Below are 15,149 nucleotides of genomic sequence, written 5' to 3'. Positions count from 1 at the left end.
TGTCAACTGTAAATTCTATATGCAGTGAAATTATCCTTTAGGAATGGATGGAAAATCACATTTTCAGATGAGGGAAAATGAAAATAATTTGTCACTAGCAGACCTACCCTTAAAGAATAGCTAAAAGAAGTTGTCTAAAGAAAAGAAAAGGATAAAACAAAGAATTTGGAACATTAAGAAGGAAGATATAGCATAGCAAGCAAAAATATGGTAAACACAATAGGTGTTCCTTCTTTTCTAGAGTTTTCTTTTTTTTATTATACTTTAAGTTCTAGGATACATGTGCAGAATGTGCAGGTTTCTTACGTAGGTATACATGTGCTATGGTGGTTTGCTGCACTCATCAAACTGTCATCTGCATTAGGTGTTTCTTCTAATGCTATCCCTCCCCTAGCCCCCCACCCCCTGACAGGCCCTGGTGTGTGATGTTCCCATGTGTTCTCACTGTTCAACTCCCACTTATGAGTGAGAACATGAGGTGTTTGGTTTTCTGTTTCTGTGTCAGTTTGCTGCAAATGGTAGTTTCCAGCCTCATTCATGTCCCTACAAAGGACATTAACTCATCCTTTTTTATGGCTGCATAGTATTCCATGGTACATATGTCCCACATTTTCTTTATCTAGTCTATCATTGATGGACAATCTGGGTTGGTTCCAAGTCTTTGCTATTGTGAATAGTGCTGCAATAAACATACATGTGCATGTGTCTTTATAGTAGAATGATTTATAACCTTTGGGTATATACCCAGTAATGGGATTGCTGAGTCAAATGGTATTTCTAGTTCTAGATCCTTGAGGAAGCACCACACTGGTTAAACTAACTTACACTCCAACCAATAGTCTAAAAGTGTTCCTATTTCTCCACATGCTCTCAAGCATTTGTTTTTTCCTGACTTTTTGATGATCACCATTCTAACTGACATGAGACGATATCTCATCGTGGTTCTGATTTGCATTGCTCTAATGATCAATGATGATGAGCATTTTTCCCTATATTTGTTGGCTACATTAATGTCTTATTTTGAGAAATGTCTGTTCATATCATTTGGCCACTTTTTGATGGGGTTGTTTTTTTCTTGTAAATTTGTTTAAGTTATTTGTAGATTCTGGGTATTAGTCCTTTGTCAGATGAATAGATCGCAAAAATTTTCTCCCATTCTGTAGGGTGCCTGTTGACTCTGATGATAGTTTCTTTTGCTGTTCAGAAGCTCTTTAGTTTAATTAGATCCCATTTGTCAATTTTTGTTTTTGTTGCCATTGCTTTTGGTATTTTAGCCACGAAGTCTTTCCCATGCCTATGTCCTGAATGGTATTGCCTAGGTTTTCTTCTAGAGTTTTATGGTTTTAGGTCTTACATTTAAGTCTTTAATCCATCTTGAGTTAATTTTTGTATAAGATGTAAGGAAGGGGTCCAGTTTCAGTTTTCAGCATATGGCTAGCCAGTTTTCCCAGCATTATTTATTAAATAGGGAATCCTTTTCCCATTGCTTGTTTTTGTCCAGTTTGTCAAAGATCCAATGGTTGTAAATGTGTGGCATTATTTCTGAGGCCTCTGTTCGGTTCCATTGGTCTATCTCTCTGTTTTGGTACTGGTACTATGCTGTTTTAGTTACTGTAACCTTGTAGTATAGTTTGAAGTCAGGTAGCATGATGCCTCCAAGCTTTGTTCGTTTTGCTTAGGATTTTCTTGGATATATGGGCTCTTTTTTTGGTTCCATATGTAATTTAAAGTATTTTTTCTAATTCTGTGAAGAAAGTCAGTGGAAGCTTGATGGGGTTAGCACTGAATCTATAAATTACTTTGAGCAATATGATCATTTTCAAGATATTGATTCTTCCTCTCCATAAGAATGGAATGTTTTTCCATTTGTTTATGTCCTCTCTTATTTCCTTGAGCAGTGGTTTGTAGCTCTCCTGGAAGAGGTCCTTCACATTCCTTATAAGTTGTATTCCTAGGTATTTTATTCTCTTTGTAGCAATTGGGAATGTGAGTTCACTCATGATTTGGCTCTCTGTTTGTCTATTATTGGTGTATAGGAATGTCTGTGATTTTTGCACATTGATTTTGTATCTTGAGACTTCGCTGAAGTTGCTTATCACCTTAAGGAGATTTGGGGTTGAGACAATGGAGTTTTCTAAATATACAATCATGTCAGCTGCAAACAGGGACAATTTGACTTCCTCTCTTGCTATTTGAATACCCTTTATTTCTTTCACTTGCCTGGTTGTCCTGGCCAGAACTTCCAATACTGTGTTGAATAGGAGTAGTGAGAGAGGGCATCCCTGTCTTGTGCCAGTTTTCAAAGAGAATGCTTCCAACTTTGCCCATTCAGTATGGTATTGGCTGTGGGTTTGTCATAAATGGTTCTTATTATTTTGAGATATGTTCCATCAATACCTAGTTTATTGAGAGTTTTTAGCATGAAAGGGTGTTGAATTTTATCAAAGGCCTCTTCTGCTTCTATTGAGATAATCATGTGGTTTTTGTCATTGGTTCTGTTTACGTAATGGATTATGTTTATTGATTTGCATATGTTGAATCAGCCTTGCATTCTAGTGATGAAGCTGACTTGATCTTGGTGGATAAGATTTTTGATATGCTGCTGAAATCAGTTTGCCTGTATTTTATTGAGGATATTTGCATTGATGTTCATCAGGGATATTGGCCTGAAATTTTCTTTTTTTTGTTCTGTCTCTACCAGGTTTTGGTATTAGGATGATGCTGGCCTCATAAAATGAGTTAGGGAGGAGTCTCTCTTTTACAATTGTTTGGAATAGTTTCAGAAGGAATGTTACCAGCTCCTCTTTGTCCCTCTGGTAGAATTTGGCTGTGAATCTGTCTGGTCCTGGGCTTTTTGGTTTTTTTTTCTTTTTTTTTTTTTTTTTTGGTTGGTAGGCTATTAATTACTGCCTCAATTTCAGAACTTGTTATTGGTCTATTCAGGGATTCAACTTCTTCCTGGTTTAGACTTGGGAGGGAGTATGTTTCTAGGAATTTTTCCATTTCTTCTAGTTTTTCTGGTCTATTTGCTTAGATGTGTTTATAGTATTCTCTGATGGTAGTTTGTATTTCTGTGGGATCAGTAGTGACATCCCCTTTCTGATTTTTTATTGTGTCTATTTTTCTCTCTTTTCTTCTTTATTAGGCTGGCTAGTGGTCTATCTATTTTGTTAATATTTTCAAAAAAACCAGCTCCTGGATTCATTGATTTTTTTGAAGGGTATTTCCTGTCTGTATCTCCCTCAGTTCTGCTCTGATTTTAGTTATTTCTTGTCTTCTGCTAGGTTTTGAATTTGTTTGCTCTTGCTTCTGCAGTTCTTTTAATTGCGATGTTAGGATGTTGATTTTAGATCTTTTTCACTTTCTCCTGTGGGCATTCAGTGCTGTAAATTTCCCTCTAAACACTGCTTTAGCTGTGTCTCAGAGATTCTGGTATGTTGTGTCTTTGTTCTCATTGATTTCAAAGAACTTGTTTATTTCTACCTTGATTTCGTTATTTACCCAGTAGTCATTCAGGAGTAGATAGTTCAGTATCCATGTAGTTGTGTGGTTTTGAGTGAGTTTATCAATCCTGAGTTCTAATTTGATTGCACTGTGGTCAGAGAGACTGTTTCTTATGACTTTTGTTGTTTTATATTTGCTGAGAAGTGTTTTACTTCCATTGTGTGGTAGATTTTAGAATAAGTGTGATGTAGTGCTGAGAATAATGTACATTCTGTTGATTTGGGGTGGAGAATTCTGTAGATGTCTATTAGGTCTACTTGGCCCAGGGCAGAGTTCAAGTCCTGAATATCCTTTTGAATTTTCTGTCTCATTGATCTGTCTAATATTAACAGTAGGCTGTTAAAGTCTCCGACTATTATTGTATGGGAGTCTAAGTCTCTTTGTAGGTCTCTAAGAACTTGCTTTATGAATCTGGATGCTCCTGTATTGGGTGCATATATATTTAGGATAGGTAGCTCTTCTTGTTGCATTGATCCCTTTACCATTATGTAATGCCCTTCTTTGTCATTTTTAATCTTAATTGGTTTAAAGTCTGTTTTATCACAGACTAGGATTGCAACCCCTGCTTTTTTTTTTTCTTTCCATTTGCTTGGTAAATCTTCCTCCATCCCTTTATTTTGAACCTATGTGTGTCTTTGCATGTGAGATGGTCTCCTGAATACAGCACATTGATGGGTCTTCACTCTTTATCCAGTTTGCCAGTCTGTACCTTTTAACTGGGACATTTAGCCCTTTTACATTTAAGGTTAACATAGTTATGTGTGAATTTGATCCTGTCATTATGATGCCAGCTGGTTACTTTGCCCATTAGTTGATGCAGTTTCTTCGTAGTGTTGATGGTCTTTACAATTTTTTATATTTTGGTAGTGTCTGGAACTGGTTTTTCCTTTCCATATTTAGTGCTTCCTCCAGGAGCTCTTGTAAGGCAGACCTGGTTGTGACAAAATCTCTCAGTATTTGCTTGTTTGTAAAGGATTTTATTTCTCTTTGCTTGTGAAGTTTAGTTTGGCTGGATATGAAATTCTGGGTTGAAAATTCTTTTCTTTAAGAATGTTGAATATTGGCCCCCACTCTCTTCTGCCTTGTAGGGTTTTTACAGAGAGATCCACTATTAGTCTGATGGGTTTCCCTTTGTGGGTAACCGGACCTTTCTCTCTGGCTGCCCTTGACATTTTTTCCTTCATTTCAACCTTGGTGAATCTAACGATTATGTGTCTTGGGGTTGCTCTTCTCCAGGAGTATCTTTTTGGTGTTCTCTGTGTTTCCTGAATTTGAATGTTGGCCTGTCTTGCTAGGTTGGGGAAGTTCTCCTGCGTAATATCCTGAAGAGTGCTTTCCAACTTCGTTCAATGCTCCCCATCACTTTCAGGTGTACCAATCAAACGTAGATTTGATCTTTTCACATAGTCCCATATTTCTTGGAGGCTTTGTTCATTCCTTTTCATTATTTTTTCTCTAATCTTGTCTTCTTGCTTTACTTGGATAAACTGATCTTCAATCTGGGATATCCTTTATTCTGCTTGATCAATTTGGCTATTGATACTTATGTAAGCTTCACAAAGTTCTCGTACTGTGTTTTTCAGCTCCATCACGTCATTTATGTTCTTCTCTAAACTGGTTATTCTAGTTAGCAATTCCTCTAACCTTTTTTCAAGGTTCTTAGCTTCCTTGCATTGGGTTAGAACATGCTCCTTTAGCTCGGAGAATTTTGTTACTACCCACCTTCTGAAGCCTACTTCTGTCAATTCATCAAACTCCTTCCCCATCCAGTTTTGTTCACCTTCCTGGCAAGGAGTTGTGATCCTTTGGAGGAGAAGAGTCATTCTGGTTTTTGGAATTTTCAGCCTTTTTCCACTGTTTTTTCCTCATCTTTGTTGATTTATCTACCTTTGGCCTTTGATGTCAGTGACCTTCGGAAGTGGTTTGTGTGTGGACATCCTTTCTGTTGATGTTCATACTATTCCTTTCTGTTTGTTAGTTTTCCTTCTAATAGGCCCCTCTGCTGCACGTCTGCTGGAGTTTCCTGGAGGTCCACTCCAGACCCTGTTTGCCTGGGTATCACCAGCAGAGGCTGCAGAACAACAAAGATTGCTGCCTGTTCCTTCCTCTGGAAGCTTCATCCCAGAGGGGCACCCACACAATGCCAGTTGGAGCTCTCCTATTTGAGGTGACTGTAGACCCCTGCTGGGAGATATCTCCTAGTCAGGGGGCCCAGGCATCAGGGACCTACTTGAGGAGGCAGTCTGTCCCTTAGCAGAGCTCGATCACTGTGCTGGGAGATCCGCTGCTCTCTTCAGAGCCAGCAGGCAGGAACGTTTAAGTATGCTGAAGCTGCACCCACAGCTGCCCCTTCCCTCAGGTGCTCTGTCCCAGGGAGATGGGACTTTCATCTACAAGCCCCTGACTGGGGCTTCTGCCTTTCTTTCAGAGATGACCTGCCCAGAGAGGAGGAATCTAGAGAGGCAGTCTGGCTACAGAGGCTTTGCTGAGCTGTGATGGGGTCCACCCAGTTTGAACTTCCTGGCAGCTTTGTTTGTTTACACTGTGAGGGGAAAACCTCCTACTCAAGCCTTAGTAATGGTGGATGCCTCTCCCCCGCACCAAGTTTGAGTGTCCCAGGTTGCCTTCAGACTGCTCTGCTGGCAGCAAGAATTTCAAGCCAGTGGATCTTAGCATGCTGGGCTCCATGAGGGTGGGATCCACTGAGCTAGACCACTTGGCTTCCTGGTTTCAGCCCCCTTTCCGGGGGAGTGAAGGGTTCTGTCTCACTGGTGTTTCAGGTGCCACTGGGTTATGAAAAATAAATAAATAAATAAACTCCTGCAGCTAGCTCGGTGTCTGCCCAAATGGCCACCCAGTTTTGTGCTTGAAACCCGGGGCCCTGATGGTGTAGGCACCCGAGGTTATCTCCTGGTTTATGGGTTTTGAAGACCATGGGAAATGTGTTGTATCTGGGCCAGAGTGCAGAGTTCCTCATGGCACAGTCCCTCACCGCTTCCCTTGGCTAGGGAAAGGAGTTCCCCAACCCCTTGCACTTCCCGGGTGAGGTGACACCCCACTCTGTTTCTGCTTGCCTCTGTGGGCTGCACCCACTGTCTAATCAGTCCCAATGAGATGAGCCAGGTACCTTAGTTCAAAATGCAGAAATCATTTGTCTTCTGCATTGATCTCTCTGGGAGCTGCAGACCGGAGCTGTTCCTATTCAGCCATCTTGCCCTGGAAACTTTTCTAGAGTTTTCTAAATTATGTTAAGTGGTTGAAGCAAAATTTTGTAACACTGTCTAATGTAGTTCTCGATGTATGTAGAGAGAATATTTAAGACAATTATAAATGCAGATAATAAAGATATGTAAAGGAAGCAAAATTTTATACACTTCACTGAAACTGGTGAAATATCAACACCAGTACACTGGGCTAATTGTTTAAATGGTTTAAAATAATATACTTATTTTAATATTGCTCTAAGTATTACTTAGAGCAACCACTAAAAAGCCATAGTAAGAGATACAAGCAAGGATACTAGAGACAAATTAAAGTGGAATTCTAAAACATGTTCAAGTAATCCATGGGAAAGCAGGACAAAGAAAACAGGGAAACAAAAATCAGAGACAACAAACAGGAAACAAAACAAAATGACTGATCTAGCCCTAACATAACAATAACTGCAACTTATCTAAATATACAAAATAAGTAAAAGACAGAGATTGACTGAGAGGATAAAGAAAAAAATCTCACTCCCGTATCTATAAGATACTCACTTCAAATAAAATGAAAATTTTGCATATATATATGTATATATATGATAGTAAAAGGTTGGACAATAATCAAACCACACAAACATTAATCAAAAGAAAGTTAAAGCCATGCTAAAAGGGAAATTGTAGCACTAAATGCTTATATTAGAAAACAAGAGAGGTTCCAAATCAATAACCTAAGTTCCTATGTCAAGCACCTAGACAAATAAGAGCAAAATATACCAAAAGCAAGCAAAGAAAGGGAGTAATACAGACAAGAACAGAAACTTATCATTTTTGTGGTGAGACCATTAAAATTCATTCTTTTAAAACAGAAATCAATGAAACTGAAAACAGAAAAACAATAACAAAGATCAATGAAACTAAAATCTGCTTATTTGAAAAAGTCAATAAAATTGATAAGCCTCTGACAAGACTGACAAAGAAGAAAAACAGAAGACACTAATTATTAATATCAGAAATTAAATCGAGAATAGCAATACAGCCATCAAAAGGATAAAATACTATAAACAACATGAACAACTATACATGCATAGATTTGACAACTTAAATGGAATGGACTACTTCCTTGATAAACACAAGATACCATAACTCACCCAATATAAAATAAATCATTTGAAGAGCCCTGTAACTATTAAGGAATTGAATTTAGTTTTTTTATTCCCCTAAACCAAATCTCCAGGCCCAGATATTTTCACTGGAGAATTCTATCAAATGTTAAAAAGGAATTAGCAACAATATTCAGAGTCTTCTAGAAAATAGAAATGGAAGAAACATTTCCTAAATCATTTTATGAAACTTGTATTACCCTGATATCAAAACCAAAGAGAGTACCAAAAAAAAAAAAAAGAAAGAAAAGAAAACTACAAACCTACAAACCAATGTGTCTCATGAACTTAGACGCAAAGATCCTCAGAAAGAGTTTTCAAAAAAAAAATAGACCTGGAATGCATGTTGGATGGACATCCCACCACGAGAGATAATATCAAGAATGGCTCCCAGATTCAGGTTTTGAGGAGTATATGTGTTCCTCAAACCACCATCTATAATACAGACTGTTTGCCACTAAGAATAATATTTCATTTAATTTTCATGAATATTATACCAGGTTCAATACTTTGGTGATCAACAAAGACCTGAGACCAAATATCAAACTTAGAAATTGGCGTCACCAGACAAAACTAGATTATCTTTAGGTTCATTTGTTGGAAAAACATGTACTCTTCTTTTTAGTCATATTTTCTTAGCATCTATCTTTTTTTTTTTTTTTTTTTTTTTTTTTGAGACGGAGTCTTGCTTTGTCGCCCAGGCTGCAGTGCAGTGGTGCGATCTCAGCTCACTGCAATCTCCACCTCCTGTATTCAAGCGATTCTCCTGCTTCAGCCTCCCAAGTAGCTGGGATTACAGGCATGCGCCGACATGCCTGGCTTATTTTTGTATTTTTAGTAGAGAGACGGAGTTTTACTATGTTGACAAGGCTGGTCTCAAACTCCTGACATAAGGGATCCGCCCACCTCAGCCTCCCAAAGTGCTGGGATTACAGGCGTGAGCCACCGCGCCCAGTCCTTAGCATCTATCTTGATCTGTGGTCTCACCCTTCCTCATGGGGAATTTACTGTTCCAGTGGTCTTTAGTCTTCCACAATTCTGGAAAAGTAAGGAATTGGCCTTTCCATTTCTCCTTGCCAATGATGAGATAGGGTGGGTGTGGTAGGGAAGAGGGTGGAATGGAGAAGAGGAAGGCAAAGACTATGAGATAGAGTCAGATTGTACTAAAGTGCTGAGGGGTGAATAAAGGCATTCTACAGAAGGGAATAATATTTCCAGAATGTGTTCCCAAATGCTAGTCATTCAATATACTTTTTGGTGATCTCACTAAACTGAAATATAAACCTAGTCTAATCAAAGAATCATCAACTCTTAGGAAAGAGGATTTTAATTTGGGACTTTCTGTTCTTAATGAAGGGAAGCAACCTAGGAAGCTGTTTGTTAGGGTTGATTTCACACATCCACGCTTGACCTCATCTCACCTGCAGAATGTAGCGAATTTGCTGTTTTGTAAACTCTGATAATCCTTTAGGAATCAATGATTCAATGTCTTCCGACTGTAAGAAAAAAAGGCTTATCCATGGAACAGATACATGTCAATCTTAAGAAAAGCAATCCACAGACTTTTGTGTAATGGGACATATTTTAGGAATATTAAAAGATTAATTCACTTTTTGAGAAACAGTTTCTATGAGTTTAATTTCTAGCCTTATCAGTTCTTATTTTAAAAATCAATTATATTACAAACAGTATAAAAATAATCCTGAATTCCATGCATTCGAGGGAAAACCTTTGGGCAGCCAATGAGAAGTTCCATTTCTATTTTTAAAAAGATGAAATTAAAACAAAAGCAAAATGGTCTATTAATACCTTTACACACTTTATTCATTGTATATTTTTAAAAACTGGAAGTTTTTTGGGTGATAGATATGACATTCTAGAAGCTCATTTTTGAAATAATGAAAACTTTGGGAAATAAAAATTAAGGGAGTTACAGGTTTTACTGAGAATTTACATAGAGCTGTGGTGACTTTTGAAAGATTGTGATGTTGCCACCACAACACTGAAACAGCTTCAACTAATTTTAAGTGAGGAGCTGAAGGGAAGTATTTCTTAAAGGTAATTTAGGAATTATTGAATAATTGTAATGAATGCAGTATACCAGTACACTGGAAAAAACGATTAAAACCACAAAAGAGGGAATTGTGCTTTTTATTGCATTGAAATAGGTTTTTCTCTATTTGATTATTCTATTAAAAGCAATTATTAAGATAATATGCATATGTACTAGATTAATACTTGAAAATATTTTTACTTTAAGTTGCTGACTGGCATGGCACATACAAGGTTTTGAAGCATATTAAAACTAAATTTGCTATTTAATTAATCATATAGATTTCAGTTTTCTAAAGCAGAGAATATGTGGTCAGTGAAATAAGTCTTGTACCCCATAAATAAATGCACCTACTATGTACACACAGAAATTAAAAATAGAACATTTCAAATAAACATTGCAATAAGCATAGACAAATCACAAAGTGACAGCTGATAAAACTTTTTTGTGAATGATTAGTAGTTTTATAGTTATTATAAATATGTAGTGTTTATATAATTTTAAAGGCAAAATGGCCACAAATTTTTTCACTTACCTGCATTTTCAGTCTAGTAAAGGTACTTAACTAAAAGAATATTATATTGCAAACATCAGAATCTGTTATTACACTATATTCGATTTTCAACTATTTTTGCATTTACCTCCTCTGTGGACTCAAAGTCTTGTTTGCTGCAAGAACAAAAAAAAAGATAGACAACTTTAGGAAAGTATATTCACTGATCATATATAAATGCTAGTTTTCTATTAATTGTATCTTACTTTTTGAATATAAGAGGACTTATTCAATTTATAAGCACAAGTGAAAATGTTAAAACTAAAATGGCACTTTTAGTTAGTTTGACTAAAATATTTTTTTCTGGAATTAGCAGATCTATTAAAAATGAACATCTGAATAACAAAATAATAAAATATACTATATATAGTACCATCCATTAGCACCAGTTTAATTGTGGCTAGAAGTCCTCTGTGCTTGGCAATAAATGCTACTTGGGTGAATAAATAACAAAATAGCTTTTCTCTCTCTATTTCCACTTTCATTTTCTCCTTCTTGTATCTTTCAGTGCTGATTCCATCTTCTCTCCACAGTGTTTTCAAGTTCCTCATACTCTGTTTAATAAAATCAAAGCTTGCAAGAAAAGCCTGAATAACTCATTTAATCTATACTAGAGTATATTTGGCAATGACTGGCTTGAAGGATATTTGAATATTTACATAGGGACAAAGCATTAAGCAAAATGATCAAAATTCTAGTGGGGTAATAGAATTTCCAGCATCATAATGAGGATTTGGTCACAGGGGTTGAAAGACCCTTTGTGGAGCCGTGATAGGTAGGAAAATGCTGAAGAAGAATTGTTTCTGGTTATACCAGACTGGCACTTGCTCCTTTGGGAATGTTGAAAACTGGAAAGGATACATTGATAGTGTTGTCTGGGGCAAGACACAGGCCTTCATTTTTGCCAACTTGTTCCCACTCCTCTTGATGGAAGAATTAGGACCAAAATATATATGGTAAACATACTTCTCAAACAAATGAACAGAAAACAGTAAACATGGGTTCTGACAGCAAGGCATAATATTTATTTTATTTTAAAGTAATTAACCTGAATTTATTGCCTAATAGAATTTTAACATGAAAACATTTCAAGATTGATTTGTGTCTTCGTTTTTTTTAACTTTTATATTAGGTTGAGAAGTACATGTACAGGTTTGTTATATAGGTAAATTGCATTTTGTGGTGGTTTGGTGTACAAATGATTTCATCGCTGAGGTAATAAGCACAGTACCCAATAGGTAGTTTTTTGATCCTCCTCCTCCTCCCACCCTCCACCCTCAAGTAGGTCTGTTGTTCCCTTCTTTGTGTCTGTATGTACTCAACGTTTAGCTCCCACTTATAAGTAAGAACATGCAGTATTTGGCTTTCTGTTTCTGCATTAGTTTGCTAAGAATAATAGCCTCCAGCTCTGTCCATGTCCCTGCAAAGAACATGATCTCATTTTTTTATATGGCTATATACTATTCCATGGTGTAGATGAACCACATTTCCTTTATCCAGTCTAAGTACCATCAGTGGGCATTTAGGTTGATTCCACGTCATTGTTATTGTGAATAGTGCTGTGATTAACATAGGTGTGCAAGTGTCTGTATGGTAGAACGATTTATATTCCTTTGGGTATTGTTGAAAACAGTTTGGCAATTAGTCCAAGAACTTAAAACAGAATCAGCATTTGATTCAGTGGAATTTCTGGGTCAAATGGTGATTCTGTTTTAAGTTCTTGGACAAATTGCGAAACTGCTTTTCACAATGGCTGAACTAGTTTAAATTCCCACCAGCAGTGCATAAGCATTACCTTTTCTCCACAACCATACCAGAATCTGTCATTTTTTGACTTTTTAATGACAACCATTCTGACTGGTGTGAGAAGGTATTTCATTGTGGTTTTGATTTGCATTTTTCTAATGTTCAGTGATGTTGAGGTTTTTTCATATGCTTGTCAGCTACATATATGTCTTCTTTTGAAAAGTGTCTGTTCACGTCATTTGCTCACTTTTTAATGAGGTTGTTTGTTTTTTGCTTGTAAGTTGTCAAAAAGAAGTGTGGCAATTTTTCAATTACTTCTTTCAAGGAAATAGCTTCTGGATTCATCACTCTTTTGTACAGTTTTTCATGTCTCAGTTTCCTTCAGTTCAGCTTGAATTTGGTTATTTATTGTCTTCTACTGTCTTTGGGGTTAGTTTTCTCTTGTTTCTATAGTTCCTCTAGATGTGTTTTTGGGTTATTAATTTGAGATCTTTCTAACTTTTTGATATGGGAGGTTAGTACTATAAACTTCCCTTTTAACACTGCTTTGTGTGTATCCCAGAGATTCTGATATGTTGTATCTTTGTTGTGATTCGTTTCAAAGAATTTCCTGATTTCTGGCTTAATTTCATTATTTACCCAGAAGTCATTGGGTAAATAATGAAATTAGGGTTGTTTCATTTCCATGTAATTATATGGTTTTGAGTGATTTTCTTAGCATCAATTTCTATTTTTATTGTACTGTGGTTCAAGGGTGTAGTTGTTATTTCATGTTTTTTTTTTTTTTTTGATTTGCTAATGATTGTTTTATGCTCAATTTTTGGTCAATTTTGGAATATGTGCCATGTGCAGATGAGAAGAATGTATAGTCTGTTGTTTTGAGGTGGAGAATTCTGTAGCTATCTCTTAGGTCCATTTTGTCAAGTGTTGAGTTAAGGTTCTGAATATCTTTGTTAGTTTTCTGTCTTGCTGATATGTCTAATACTGTCAGTGGAGTGTAACAGTCTCCCACTGTTATTGTGTTGTTATTTAAATCTCTTCATAGCTCTCTATGAACTTTCTTTATGTATCTTGGTGTGCCTGTGTTGGGTGCATATGTATGTGGGATTATTAGGTCTCATATTGAGCCCTTTACCATTATATAATGCCCTTTGTCTTATTTGATTTTTGTTAGTTTAAAGTCTATTTTCTCTGAAATTAGGGTTGCAACCCCTGCTTTTCCTGTTTTCCATTTGCTTCGTCGATTTTTCTCCATCTCTTTACTTTGAGCCTATGGGTGTCATTTTATGTCATATGAGTCTCTTGAAGATAGGATACCTTTGAGTTTTGCTTCTTTATCCAACTTGCCACCCTGTGCCTTTTAATTGGGGCATTTAGCCCATTTGTATTCAAGGTTAGTATTGATCCTGTCATCATGTTGTTAGCTGATTATTATGTAGACTTGTTGGTGTGGTTACTTTATAGTATCACTGTCCTGTGTACTTAAGTGTGTTTTTATAGTGTTTAATAATGATCTTCCTTTCCATATTTAGCAATTCCTTCAGGACTTCTTGTAAGGTATGTTTGGTGGTACCAAATTCCCTAAGCATTTGCTTCTCTGAAAATGATCTTATTTCTCCTTTGCTTATAAAGCTTAGTTTGGCCAGATGTGAAATTTTTGGTTGAAAATTATTTTCTTTAAGAGTGCTGAACATAGGCCCCCATTCTCTTTTGGCTTGTAGGGTTTCTACTGACAGATCTGTTGCTGACTCAATGAGGTTCTCTTTGTAGGTGACCTGCCCTTTCTTTCCAACTGCCTTTTACATTTTTTTCTTTCATTTTGAGAATCTGATGACTATGTGTCTTGGGTGATCTTCTTGTGAAGTATTTTGCAGAGGTTCTCTGCATTTCCTGAATTTGAATATTGGCTTCTCTAGTGAGGTTGGGGCGATTTTCATTGACAATATCCTGAAATATGTTTTCCAAGTTGCTTCATTTTTCTGCCTCTCAGGCATGCCCAGGTGTCATGAGGGTCTCTTTACATAATCCCTTATTTCTCAGATGTTTTGTTCATCCTTCTTTGTTGTTTGTTCTTTTTCTCTGAGTTATTTTGGTGAGCCAGTCTTCAAGCTCTGAGATTTTTTTTCCCCACTTTTAACAATTCTGCTGTTAAAACTTGCAATTACATTATGAAATTCTTGTAGCATGTTTTTCAGCTCTATTAAATCAGTTTGGTTCTTTCTTATAATAGACATTTTGTCTATCAGCTCCTGCATTGTTTTATTGCAATCTTTAAACTCCTTGTATTGGGTTTCAATTTTCTCGTCTGTGTCGATGATCTTTGTTTCTATCCATATTCTGAATTCTATTTCTGTCATTTCAGCCATCTCATTCTGGTTAGGAACCATTGCTGGGGCACTAGTGCAATCCTTTTGAGGTAGGAAGGCACTCTGGCTTTTTGAGTTGCCAGAGTTCTTGCACTGGTTATCTCTCATCTTTGTGGGCTGATGTTCCTTCAATCTTTGAAGTTGCTGACCTTTGGTTGGTTATTTTTTTCTTTTATCCTGTTTGGTGTCCTTGGAGATTTGGTTGTAGTACAAGGTGAGTACGGTCGACTGGTTTCGTTTCTGGAGGATTTTAGGGGGCCAAGGCTCAGCTAAGGACTCCTGAACTGCATGCTCGAATTCTGGGGGGTGGTATTGGGCCAGGCTTTGATATATCGCCCCTGAATGTTAGGAACTTGCCACACTGGAGAGGTTGAATTCTTCCCGGACTGCTGGTCACAACACTCCTATGGGTGGTGCCAGCCACCATACTCTGTAGAGTGGTGGCAGTGTGATCCACCTTCGTTTGCACATGCCAACAGCAGTGGCAGTATGGTGGGGTGCGCATTCATTGATTGCAAGATAGAGATTGCAGGTGCAGACGTGCCGGCCTCTGTGGTAGTATTC

General features: G+C 37.1%; 1 protein-coding gene across 1 annotated transcript in view; it reads right to left on the bottom strand.

Annotated features, from left to right (window-relative positions):
• POF1B (POF1B actin binding protein) overlaps positions 1–15,149 on the bottom strand; it is a 113,668-nt gene that overhangs the window by 25,942 nt on the left and 72,577 nt on the right. Inside the window, 2 exon segments of the mRNA XM_033233305.1 lie at positions 9,289–9,363; positions 10,562–10,589. Of these exon segments, the coding sequence (XP_033089196.1) occupies positions 9,289–9,363; positions 10,562–10,589 (103 nt within the window).

This window comes from Trachypithecus francoisi, unplaced genomic scaffold (genome assembly GCF_009764315.1).
Source record: "Trachypithecus francoisi isolate TF-2019V2 unplaced genomic scaffold, Tfra_2.0 Contig01451, whole genome shotgun sequence".
NCBI lineage: Eukaryota > Metazoa > Chordata > Mammalia > Primates > Cercopithecidae > Trachypithecus > Trachypithecus francoisi.
This window is presented reverse-complemented; position numbering and strand designations above follow the sequence as displayed.